Source organism: Dicentrarchus labrax, unplaced genomic scaffold (genome assembly GCF_905237075.1).
Source record: "Dicentrarchus labrax unplaced genomic scaffold, dlabrax2021, whole genome shotgun sequence".
NCBI lineage: Eukaryota > Metazoa > Chordata > Actinopteri > Moronidae > Dicentrarchus > Dicentrarchus labrax.
This window is the reverse complement of record NW_026136716.1, coordinates 6,719,178-6,732,189: the sequence shown is the minus strand read 5'-3', so window position 1 is coordinate 6,732,189 and position 13,012 is coordinate 6,719,178. Positions and strand designations below refer to the sequence as shown.

General features: G+C 35.7%; 2 protein-coding genes, 1 long non-coding RNA gene and 1 other non-coding gene across 27 annotated transcripts in view; 2 read left to right on the top strand and 2 right to left on the bottom strand.

Annotated features, from left to right (window-relative positions):
* Positions 1 to 10,104, top strand: part of LOC127378387 (uncharacterized) — an 86,273-nt gene extending 76,169 nt beyond the window's left edge. Inside the window, exons 9-10 of the mRNA XM_051427164.1 lie at positions 9,271 to 9,333; positions 9,431 to 10,104. Coding sequence (XP_051283124.1) covers positions 9,271 to 9,333; positions 9,431 to 9,608 — 241 coding nt within the window. The 3' untranslated portion in view covers positions 9,609 to 10,104. The remainder of the gene's footprint in view (positions 1 to 9,270; positions 9,334 to 9,430) is intronic.
* LOC127378423 (uncharacterized) overlaps positions 1 to 13,012 on the bottom strand; it is a 57,038-nt gene that overhangs the window by 22,574 nt on the left and 21,452 nt on the right. For both annotated transcript variants that reach the window (XR_007888041.1, XR_007888040.1), the window contains exon 2: positions 7,496 to 7,620. This is a non-coding gene — a long non-coding RNA (uncharacterized LOC127378423). The remainder of the gene's footprint in view (positions 1 to 7,495; positions 7,621 to 13,012) is intronic.
* Positions 589 to 707, bottom strand: LOC127378991 (5S ribosomal RNA). Its single transcript, XR_007888247.1, has one exon. It is a non-coding gene; the product is annotated as a 5S ribosomal RNA (ribosomal RNA).
* Positions 5,469 to 13,012, top strand: part of LOC127378388 (poliovirus receptor-like) — a 38,581-nt gene continuing 31,037 nt past the window's right edge. For 7 of the 23 annotated variants that reach the window (XM_051427177.1, XM_051427176.1, XM_051427178.1 and 4 more), the window contains exon 1: positions 12,031 to 12,280. In XM_051427177.1, coding sequence (XP_051283137.1) covers positions 12,082 to 12,280 — 199 coding nt within the window. In that variant the 5' untranslated portion in view covers positions 12,031 to 12,081. The other 16 variants (XM_051427170.1, XM_051427167.1, XM_051427169.1 and 13 more) reach the window with 10 other exon arrangements.

The following is a 13,012-nucleotide window of genomic DNA, read 5'->3' as shown; positions in this document are numbered from 1 at the left end:
AAAAAAAAATGTTCAGCCCATAAATAACAGAATAAATCTACAAATACACAAATGATAATTTCACTGTTTTAAATGAGCTCTTTATACTTTTATTTAACCGTTTCCTGTAAACAGCTTTATTGTATAAAACCTGCGACATATATGATGATTGAAAATGCCAAAAATCAAACCACAAATAAAGTGAATTCAACACATTGTTACATTTATTTTCTTTTATGTTTGCATTTACTGTGTCATTAAATGATTCGTCTTGTGAACTGTGTGTAGAAATATGACTTCATATTGTTATATCACCTATAAAGAGGCTTTATGTTTCGTAAGAACTCGCAGTTATTCTGAACTATGATTTACTGTCTGCTTCGTTGAACTTTTAATAATTTTAAAAACTTATATTGTTTTTGGATCATCTGTTGAACATGTTATCATCTGGTTTCTAAAAATAAAGAGGCATTCTGGTAGAAATGTTAATTTGAGTATCGTGGTCACAGTAAGGAGTCACAAGAGTTATGTCAGCTCCCAGTTGTCTCCTCCAGTGTAGCAGCAGCAGTAGCAGCAGCGCCCCCTGCTGTCTGTACAGAGAAGTGTAAAAGCTTACAGCACCTGGTATTCCCAGGCGGTCTCCCATCCAAGTACTAACCAGGCCCGACCCTGCTTAGCTTCCGAGATCGGACGAGATCGGGCGTGTTCAGGGTGGTATGGCCGTAAGCGAAGATTTATATCACAAAGAGGCTATTTAAAGGTGATGTTATATGATGTAGTCTTATATTTTTATATGTAGATTGTTTCTAAACAAGATGAATAATTGTACAATAATATAAAATATCCATGATAACACACAGTGCATCTCCCTGTCATTGTTACATTATTATTTATCATATTAAAGCATTTATCAACTCTGATGTATTACTATGGAAGCTGTATTTTCATGTTGTAGCTGCTGGAGGTGAAACTGCTTTAATTACTTTATATACTGTTGAGTAGTTTAATCTGGAAGATATCACAAAGAGCATATTTAAAGATGTCGATGAACATCTGAGTGTATTTACATAAAAACAAATATCAGAATATTTATATTCTGGGTAAGAAGTTCGGATTACATCAATACAACTGAGTACAGTCTAATACATTTACTCAGTTACTTTATTAAAGTATCATTTTGAGGTCCTTAGTAGTTCCCCTACCCGCATACACACACTAAATAGGTAATAAATAGCTTAATGAATTTAAATGTGGACCAAAAATAGGTTTTAATTTGGATTATACAGAGTTTTGATTATCTAATTGGATGTGTTATTGGGATTTTACAGCAGACAAAGTTGTGCGCACCCCCTGTGATCTCTGGTTGGGAACCACTGCTTTAACCCATAAACCAAACAAAGGCCTCCAACCCTGTGGAGATGCTGCATGGCTCAGCTGAACATGTGGTCCAGCTAGTTTAGTTAGTGCAGTCAGAATGAACACTGCCTACAACCTGATGCACACATTATCTGCACTAATAGGACACAATCTGAGCTTCAAATGCAACATACATGAGCTCCAAACCATTAACTTCTCTGGATTTACTGGCAGATAACAAACAATGTGTGTAGCAGCCCCACAAGCATTAGAGGCTGCCCTAGTCATGCCTGATTGGGAAATTTGGTACACATTTCACACTTTACACACGCTGGTAAATATCTGTTCTGGATTCATGAATGAGTTAGAGAAACACAATCTGAAATGTAGTGATTAAGACTACATAGACAGAAAACCCACATCTTCAAATCTTCCAGTTACTTTTAAAACGTGTTGAGACATTTTATTTGTGACTCTTGAGCTGTTTACTCCAATCTTTTGACTTTTCTTTTTTAATAGTACACAAAGCCCTCATTGTTAATATTATTGTTTTCATAGTATTTGGTTATTGTTTGTATAGTTTTCACAGTGTTTGTTCATTATTTCTTTATTTAAGAATGATGATAAATTAAGGATTTTCTTAAGGTTAGGGTCAATAACAACCTTTGACAGTGAGGTGAGCTGTATTTCATATCGCTGCTGATTTACATTATCACTAATAAATCCTCAGGTACATTTGTAAGTCGAACATTAATCTCCATCTTCTGTCATTTGTGAATTTTGTTATTATCACTGTTACTGCTGCCACTGCTCTTAAGTCTTACTGCTACTAATGATACCGACAACAACAATAATGGTCAATATTGTTCATATTTGGATGGTATTTACTCCCAGCTGTGCCTCAGTGTCAGCTGCAGATGTGTAATGTAAGCTGTCACATACGGGTTTCGCACTCTTTCACAGTGACTTTCACTTTCACTCATTTTGGTGGGAAATTCAGTGAAAGGCAAAGATGATAGACCATGCAGCTCTGCTTCTGCTCTGTGTGCTGGGATTCTTCCATAAAGGTAAGAAAGAGATGATACAATCATTTTATACAGGTCTGTTTGTTTTTGTTAAACTGAAAGCACAGCTGTGTGACAGCTGTATCTGTTTCTGTAGTTGCTTTAGATTAACCGTCTAAAAGATCGGTTGCTTTATCTCCTGCAGGTCTAACAGCTCTGGTACAGACACAGCAGACTGTGATGGCAGCAGTGGGAGAAGAGGCTCATTTAAACTGTCAGCTGATGCAAAATAAAGATGTTGTTCAAGTCACATGGTGGAAACCTGAGGGAGATAATACTCTTGCTACTTCCAGCAAACACTTTGGTCCAAGAGTGAATCCTGACTTTATTGATAAAGTGGAGTTTAAAGATGCTGGACTGCAGAACAACTCCATAGTTATCAGGAACCTGACAGAGCAGGATGAAGGCTGCTATCACTGTTTGTTTTATTCCTACCCTGATGGTGCTCTCACTGCTACAACCTGCATCAAACTCTATGGTAAGAACATTTATTCATTATTAGAGACATTTCCAATATTAATCTCTTCTAAAACTAACATACTGGACAAAAAGTATACAGCAGAGAGCGCTATCTACTTTACTTGTCACTCACTTCAGTAGCTGTATCAGGACACAAAGACATTTGTTTCAGTTCTACAAAGAAAAGGAAAAATGTCTTATTTTACACAATTTTTACTATACCTCAGGAAAAAAAAAGTATTCAATAATGTGATGAGAAATTTGATATTTAAATACATAATTTATCTTAATGATCATTCTCTATTGATGTATCTCAATCTGCCTCATTCTCCACTGATGTAATGAATGTGCTGTGTGTCCTGTGTGTCCCTGTGTGTCCTGTGTGTCCCTGTGTGTCCCTGTGTGTCCTGTGCAGAGCTGCATGAACCCATCCTACATGTTAGAGAATCAAACTCTTCTGAAGAGGCAGTTGTGTCCTGCTCGGCCACAGGTCGACCTGCTCCCACAGTAACATTAAGAGTCCTGCAACAAGACCTCCACTTCTCAAACTACAGCTCTGTCAGTGTCACCAACACCAACGGTACAGTCGCTGTCACCACCACAGCTGTGCTGTCTGGTTACCGTGGCAACAGCAGACGGGTTGGATGTGCAGCGCGAGTGCTCTCTGGTCCTCAGATAGAGGTGTTTATGATGATTCCTGAGGTCAAACAGTCGTCTGCTGATGGTGAGAAACACTTCCAAACATACACATTCAGAGACTGATCAATACTTTATGATTCTGATGTTTTTTGTTTCTTTTTACAGGTTTTGATGATGACTCTGGATCTAAAGACAGAGATCGCAGTAAGTTAACCTCGAAGTGTTTTCAATTATTACCTTTTGATCTGTAGTCTCTTTTTGATTGTTGAGTGTTTATCACTAAATTTCCTCTTTTCTCACAGATTTCACCTGGATCATCGTATCTGTGGTGGCCTTTGTTTGTGTTTGTGTTTGTGTTTATGTTGCAGTCATCAAACTCCTGCTCGAAAGAAAAAATCAGAACAGGTAAAAGTTAAAAATTAACTTTGAACTCAACATCACAGTTAATATGTTAATGACTGCTTGAGATCTTTTCAGACAAAACTTATAAATAAATAAATGAATAATGAAAAAATAATTGAAAAATCTCACACAGAGACCCTGAAGAGATCAAGACACCACAAAAAACAACTGAACTCATTCTTGAGTAAGACAATTTATTCATTTAAAAACTTATACATATTAATTTTATTTGTTTTGCTTCTGGCTAATAAAATTGACTAACGTTTTATTTTTATCTGAAGGTCCAAAACACCTTTAACGCAGCAAGAGAACGAGTTAAGGCAACGGATGTCTTGTGAGAAGAAGAGTGACATCGTCTTCAACAGGAAGTTATCAGCAAAAGCTGTTTGACCATAATAAAATATTTAGTGACACATTGGTAGAGGAAGATTTAACTAAATAACTGTTTTGTTTACAGAAAAGTAACTGAATATAGAAAAACTTGTTATTTTATATCATGAAATGGTATTCTGAGCTGCATGTTGAGTGTAAATGCATTTAATGTATATGTGTATATTTATTTTCTACATGTATTTTAATAAAATATTGTTTTTCTTTTTCTTTTTGTTCGTCATAATAATTATAAAATGTAATTTTGCTACTTATAATATATTCGAGGATTGTAGAGTCAGATATCACTGTGGTGATTTATTAACTTATTAGAAATAAATACAAACATTCATATTGCAAATAATGATAATCAGATTGACAGAAGAAGAGTTTAGGCTGTTTTGTGGCAGGAACTCAATTCAGTTCAGTCGTAGTTTGAATCAGAGAACTCCAGTTTCACATTACCTGTAGCTCAGGAAGCATGTCCGGCACTGGGAGCTGACTTTGTTGTGGACTGTCAGTGTTAGACTACGGATGTATTGATTATGCTTCAGCAGGAATAAGATCAAACTTTCAGACTGTTGAGCTGCCTTTAAAAAACCTCCTGTTCCCACTCGTCAGGTTGTTCTGTGTTAATGTCAATGCAGTTGTACATTTCACAGCTGGAAGGTTAAGGAAAAGGTGTCAGAGGCAAATGCATCATTACTTTATTGTTGTTCAGACATGATGAGTGTTGACTGATGTTGTTAGTTCATGTAATGTTGGAATATTTTAGCAATTAAATTCTGGACCTGGAGCATTAACCATTCACTTAAATCAAATAATGACTGTGGGACCAGTGACAGCCAGTTCCCATTAAAGATATTAACATCACTGAGTTTGTCTTCTGTTGAAGTTTAACAGCTCCTCTAAACTTTTAGCTTTCACATCAGGATACTGAGGAAGGAAAAACAGATTTATCCTTCAAATTCACACTATATATGTATATATATATATATATATATATATATATATATATATATCATATTATATTTGACAAAAATAAATGCAAATGTCTCTGAAACCATCTTCTATCCTGCAGGTCTAACAGTGTACAGTGGGAGAAGAGGCTCATTTAAACTGTCAGCTGATGCAAAATAAAGATGTTGTTCAAGTCACATGGTGGAAACCTGAGGGAGAGAAGACTCTTGCCTCCTACAACAAACACTTTGGTCCAAGAGTTCATCCTCTGTGGACTGTGGAGGTCTGTTAAAGTCTTTTTAGAGGGTCTGAAACGTATTTTAAACCTCTGAAGAGCCGTCGTACAAACAGTCTCTTCTCCAGACCTTAAACAAAGCTCATGGAGTGTATTGATCTGGACAAGCAGATGTTTTCCTTCGCTGAAGATGTGATGAGGATTTGTGGACTACGTTGAGCCTCACACTGCAGGATGACCAGTCGCAGGTATTCTTCACCTGCTGTCTTCCTGTCTGTGAATTAATGAATTCAGTTAATATATTCTTGTGTTTTAATCAACAGTCTGTAAAGCAGCTGTTGATTTAAGCTCATTTATTCAACAGTGTGGAAAAGAGAGCACATTGTGTCTGTTCAGTTAACTTTAATCACTGTACAGATGGAGAATCCACTTACTTTCACACGATCTTTGTGGTCAGAAATTACATTTATTGACTTTATTTACAACTTGTGAAATAGGTCAAATTTGTCCTGGTTGTTGTCTTTTGTGAAAGAACTGATACTGAAAGATTAATCGGTTAATACAGCATAAAAACAGTCCCAGCTCATTAATAATGACTCCAGCAGATCATAAACATTCATGTACACAGTTTTAATTAACATCTAAACTTCACTCCAAATTTCTGCTATTTTTAATAAAATGTTTTTTCTGCTGTAATGAATCAAAAGAGTTGAGATATTTTACACTATATGAGCCATTTGATCAACAATGTGCAGCACTAAAAGTCTCCTTATGGGTAAATGTCAGAATCAGCTCAGTGACACATTCATCATATCTGTGTCATTTATACTTATATATATATATGTATATGTATATATATATATATATACTTATATATATATACTTATATACATATACATATAACAGTGAATAAAACAAAACTCCACCGCAGCCCTTCAAGTTTTAGTTCCACATGTTTAAACTTGCAAAAACTGTTCTTAATGTTTTTTATTTACATTTCATATGAGTTGTTTTGGAACCGGGACATCCGGACTCTGCCTCCTCAAACCAGTTCTCCAGGAAAATGAAAATATCTGTGCCATACTTCAAACCCTTGAGGACAGATCCACATAGAGCACAGATGAAACACTTTATATATTTATTCTTTCTGAAGGGATTCTTTGAGAAAGGTAAGAAAATACGATAAATATTATGTAATTATACATATCTTATGTAATTTCGCTTCCTTAAAGAACAGCCAGCTGACTTTTCCGTCTTTAGTTTCGCTTTAAATACGTCCCGCAGAGTACTCTCGCATTTTCTTACCACTTTACAGTTTACAATGTAGATAAATGAACATTTTGAACTAACGGGGTCCCAGTACTGTAGGTCCCATTAGGTATAAGGTAATATTACCGATTGTGCAGATAACAGTGGGAGAGGAGAACTGCGCACATATCTCAACTCCTTTATTGAGTCACAATATCAAAAGTCAGATATACGACAACATACAGGTGATATCCTAACTGCAAACAACACCTGTCTTCCGACTATTAAGACTTTGAACAGAAGCTTTGGTGCAGAAACCAGACAGGAAATAGAGCAAAACAACAACATGCGGTGTCCCTCCAAAGGACAGAAGACATAAGATCAGATCAGATGTTCCTGTGGCAGAAATTCAAATCGGACACAGCAGCACAGGGAAATGTAATGCAAAGAGTACAACAAAGAATCACAAAATAAGAATATTATAAAATATAGTAGAAAATATGAGACTGTAAATAAAAATATATACACTATGTAATATGTAATAATATACTATTATATCAATAAAAAACTAAACTGTACATCAGACTTCACTGAGTTGGACTTCCAGTATGAAAGTGTATATGCACCCTCAGCTGAAGAAACATCTCTGTTGCTTTATTTCCTGCAGGTCTAACAGCTCTGGTACAGACACAGCAGACTGTGATGGCAGCAGTGGGAGAAGAGGCTCATTTAAACTGTCAGCTGATGCAAAAGAAAGATGTTGTTCAAGTCACATGGTGGAAACCTGAGGGAGATAAGACTCTTGCCACTTCCAGCAAACACTTTGGTCCAAGAGTGAATCCTGACTTTATTGATAAAGTGGAGTTTAAAGATGCTGGACTGCAGAACAACTCCATAGTTATCAGGAACCTGACAGAGCAGGATGAAGGCTGCTATCACTGTTTGTTTAATTCGTACCCTGAAGGTGCTTTCATTGGTGTAACCTGCATCAAACTCTATGGTAAGAACATTTCTCATTCAACAATTTTTATTGATTTTCCATTAGTTTTGTACATTAATTTGCAGCATATGTTGAAAGTAAATATATTCACAAAAAAGAAAAAAAATGGTAGCTGCATCAATCAAGTGATTATAATTGTGAAACTATACCCAGTTCATCCCCCTCCCAACCGTCCCCACTGTCCACTTAGTGTTCCTGAATGAGTGTCTATTGGGTTTGTTCAATTCAGGATGCCAGAAGGATTGCAATAGCAAATACAGAATCATTCAATGATAATGAAAGTAACAACAATAAAACAAATCAAACCTCAGAATACATAAATAAATAAATAAATAACAGCAACGAAAACAAAACAAAAAAGCGCCTCACTCTAATATTGGTATCTCATTTAATGGTATTTGTAAGTGCTCATAATACTCTAGGAAAGGGGTCCAAAGCTTTTATATATATATATATATATATATATATATATATATATATATATATATATATTGTGAACCCAGAATCAAATCATAAGTTGAGTGTATCGTTATATCTTTATCTACCAGGGAGGTGCATTATTAGTCGACTAGTTGATCAGATGTTACTCTCACTACTCGCTAGATATACTGGTACATATAAAAATTAGTTGTTAGGAACATCTCTGTTGTTCACTTGACTTAATTGTTCAAAGTGTCTTAATAATCATTCTCTATTGATGTATCTCAATCTGTCTCATTCTCCACTGATGTAATGAATGTGCTGTGTGTCCCTGTGTGTCCCTGTGTGTCCTGTGCAGAGCTGCATGAACCCATCCTACATGTTAGAGAATCAAACTCTCCTGAAGAGGCAGTTGTGTCCTGCTCGGCCACAGGTCGACCTGCTCCCACAGTAACATTAAGAGTCCTGCAACAAGACCTCCACTTCTCAAACTACAGCTCTGTCAGTCTCACCAACACCAACGGTACAGTCGCTGTCACCACCACAGCTGTGCTGTCTGGTTTCCGTGGCAACATCACAGAGGTTGGATGTGCAGCGCGAGTGCTCTCTGGTCCTCAGATAGAGGTGTTTATGATGATTCCTGAGGTCAAACAGTCGCCTGCTGATGGTGAGAAACACTTCCAAACATACACATTCAGAGACTGATCAATACTTTATGATTCTGATGTTTTTTGTTTCTTTTTTTAGGGTTTAATGATAAATCTGGATCTAAAGACAGAGATCTCTGTAAGTTAACCTCTAAGTGTTCACAAATCATTATTACCTTTTGATCTGTAGTTTCTTTATGATTGTTGAGTGTTTGTCACTAATTTTACTCTTTTCTCACAGATTCCACCTGGATCATTGTGTTGTCTGTGGTAGTGGCCTTTGTTTGTGTTTGTGTTTGTGTTTGTGTTTGTGTTGCAGTCATCAAACTCCTGCTCAAAAGAAAACATCAGAACAGGTAAAAGTTAAAAATTTACTTTGAACTCACCATCACAGTTAATATGTTAATGACTGTTAAAGATCTTTTCAGACAAAACCCATAAATACATAATTGATAAATGTTTGTTCAGCACTGACTTTTATTCAACCTTCAGTCTGTCACACAGAGACCCTGAAGAGATCAATACAACACAAAAACCAGCGGAACTCATTCTTGAGTAAGACAATTTATTCATTTTAAAACTTTCACATATTAATTTTCTTTGTTTTGCTTCTGACTAATAAAATTGACTAATGTTTTATTTTCATCTGAAGGACCAAAACACCTTCAATGCAGCAAGAGAACAAGATAAGGCAACGGAGAACGTCTTCTAGGAACAAAAGTAACAACTCAGAATCATTGTCTCCAACAGGAAGTTGTCTACAATCGCTGTTTGACCATAATGAAACATTTAGTGACACAGAATCCTCCAAGACTGTAGAGACAAAGTGAAGACATATATGGTGAAATATGGAGACATTTATGAAAGAACCAACACTAAAAGACCTGTTTAAGATTCATCTTTCAGTTCAACACAGAGAATATAAACAAATATTAATGTAAACAGCAGATTTTATAATGAGGTTTACTTTTTATTTTTTTTAAGTATTATTTTTTGGGGGCTTGTATTGCCTTTATGATAGTGACAGCTGAAGACAGACAGGAAAGGGGGGCAGAGATAGAAGGGATAACACTTTACTGTGTTCTTTATAACCTCTAATGATTGTTTTTATGTTTAAATGTTGTGATGTTTTTAACTTTGATGCTGGAAAGACCTCTCAGTGTTATTACTTTACTTTCTAAGAAGTATTTTAACTTAGTATTTGAAATCTTGGTGTTTTATATGTTGAAAAGGTATTCTGAGCTGCATGTTGAGTGTAAATGCATTTAACGTATATATGTATATGTATTTTCTACATGTATTTTAATAAAATATTGTTTTTCTTTTTCTTTTTGTTCATCATAATAATTATGAAATGTAATTTTGCAACTTATATTTAAACCCTTATAATATATTCGAGGGTTATAGAGTCAGATATCACTGTGGTGATTTATTTACTTATTAGAAATAAATACAAACATTCATATTGCAAATAATAATAAGACTTTGTTGTGGACTGTCAGTGTTAGACTACGGATGTATTGATTATGCTTCAGCAGGAATAAGATCAAACTTTGAGACTGTTGAGCTGCCTTTTAAAAACCTCCTGTTCCCACTCGTCAGGTTGTTCTGTGTTAATGTCAATGCAGTCGTACATTTCACAGCTGGAAGGTTAAGGAAAAGGTGTCAGAGGCAAATGCATCATTACTTTATTGTTGTTCAGACATGATGAGTGTTGACTGATGCTGTTAGTTCATGTAATGTTGGAATATTTTAGCAATACAATTTTAGATGCATGAGAAAAACAGGCTCTGAAACACGGTGAGATCAAGGACAGAAAATCTGAAGCAGAAGGAATAATAACATTACAGTGAGGACAGTTAACAGGAGCAGGAATACCAGATGTAATAAAACACTTCAATAAACAAACATTCTTCTGAATTATGAAGTTAAAAAATGTCTCTTGGCACATTTACAGCAACGTTTTATCAGTGTGCACTGTCCCTGCTAAATAAACTAACAAATACAAATGAATGAAGACTCAAAAAGAGGAATCAGTGGAGATATTGTTTACTGCCAGGAAATCAGAAAGCTTTAGGTGGAAGAACTGAGTCCAAAAAACGTGTGTGAATCTGAAAGAAATCAAACACAAGATTGAATAACAAAATAAAGGTTTGTAGTTTCCTAATGCTAAAAACACAGAAAGAGATCATTAAACCATAGACTAATTAAATAAAATTAAAAAAAATAAACCAATATATACAGTTATTAATGTAAACAAACACGTATACACCCAGGTAATATGAAATGATTTGAAAGAAACTGGGCTCTCTCCTTGTTTTCTTGTACTCCCGGGTCCAAACTGCAGGTGGCGCTAAAGCTACTTAACGCCGGCTGCTGCACTCAATAAAGAGAGAGAAGAAGAAACCTGACTTGGCGGTAAACAATGAACAAAGATGGCTGAATGTGTAGTTTCTGTCATCAGTGCGTTTGGACTCTTCTGGAAAGGTGAGTTTATTAACCTTTGTTTTACCACATTTTATGTTTTATACAAACATATGTGATGTATTTTTATTAGACAGGGTTTTATTATTATTGTTATTAATGTATTAATTCATGAATTCATTATTATTTGTCTGTCGAGGAGTCGCTGAGGACGTTACATCAATTAAAAGTAGATAAAATGAGTTTAAACACAGTTACATTAATGTGTGCAGGAGTTTAATCGTGTTTTTAAACTGTGTTGTAAAATGTTTAAAGTGTGTGCAGCATAAAAACTGAGAGCAGTTTCCACAGATTTAATGTTTGCATGTTGTTCATCCTTCAAATTCACACTTTTTAGTTTTTATTATATTTGACAAAAAAATAAATGCAAATGTCTCTGAAACCCTCTTCTATCCTGCAGGTCTAACAGTGTACAGTGGGAGAAGAGGCTCATTTAAACTGTCAGCTGATGCAAAATAAAGATGTTGTTCAAGTCACATTGTGGAAACCTGAGGGAGAGAAGACTCTTGCCTCCTACAACAAACACTTTGGTCCAAGAGTTCATCCTCTGTGGACTGTGGAGGTCTGTTAAAGTCTTTTTAAAGGGTCTGAAACGTATTTTAAACCTCTGAAGAGCCGTCGTACAAACAGTCTCTTCTCCAGACCTTAAACAAAGCTCATGGAGTGTATTGATCTGGACAAGCAGATGTTTTCCTTCGCTGAAGATGTGATGAGGATTTGTGGACTACGTTGAGCCTCACGCTGCAGGATGACCAGTCGCAGGTATTCTTCACCTGCTGCTTATTGATTTGATTTAAACTTCGTAAAAACTGTTCTTAAATGTTTTTATTTACATTTCATATGAGTTGTTTTGGATCATATGACAGTCAGACTCCGCCTCCTACAAACCAGTCCCAGCTAGAAAAAAAAAATAACTGCGTCGTACTTAGAAACCTGAAGGTTAAGCGGACAGATACACATAGAGCAGAGATGAAACACTTTATATATTTACTCTTTCTGATGGGACTATTTCAGAAAGGTAAGAAAATACCATAAATATTATGTAATTATACATATTTTATGTACTTTCGCTTCCTTAAAGCGCAGCCGGTGTGACAATTGAACTGGTGATATTCCCGAGCATTGGTGCACAATTGTACACTAGAAATACTGGCTGAATTTACTTCTTTTTATCATTTTAACCAACAAGAATGAAATATTTAACGTTGTAAACACTCCAGTGCTGATGTTAAATAAGATTAACGGAGTTGCCTGGAGTTTGAAAATAGTTACCTGTGTCGATGTCTGTAAATAAATCAGAAAATGTTCTTGCTGTCGTTTTACGTATCCTTATGAATCTGATGTCAAGTATATTTGGTAATAGTTTATACTGTCATACAGTCAGTAAGGAAACAGTCAGTGGTGATCGCCTTACTCTTTTTACCATCGATTATGTCGCGTCTACACTTTTATCTCGCCAATTACAATTTATATTATACACATGACCGCACACCCTTTCATCCAAATTAGACAACTGTCGAATCTCATTTTGCAATAGGAACAGAAATAAATTGGATAATGTTAAAACTTTAATCAGTAGAGAGTCTACAAAGTTTTTGTGGAGGAAAACGATGAGCCGCAATCGCAACCAGTCTCACGCAGGGGGAGATCGCCTGTTATTTAAAACTCTAGTGTACTACGTTAATGTTGTTTTACACTAGAAGTAGTCAGAATCTTTATTACCTGGTTCGGCAATAAGGGTCCTCCAAAA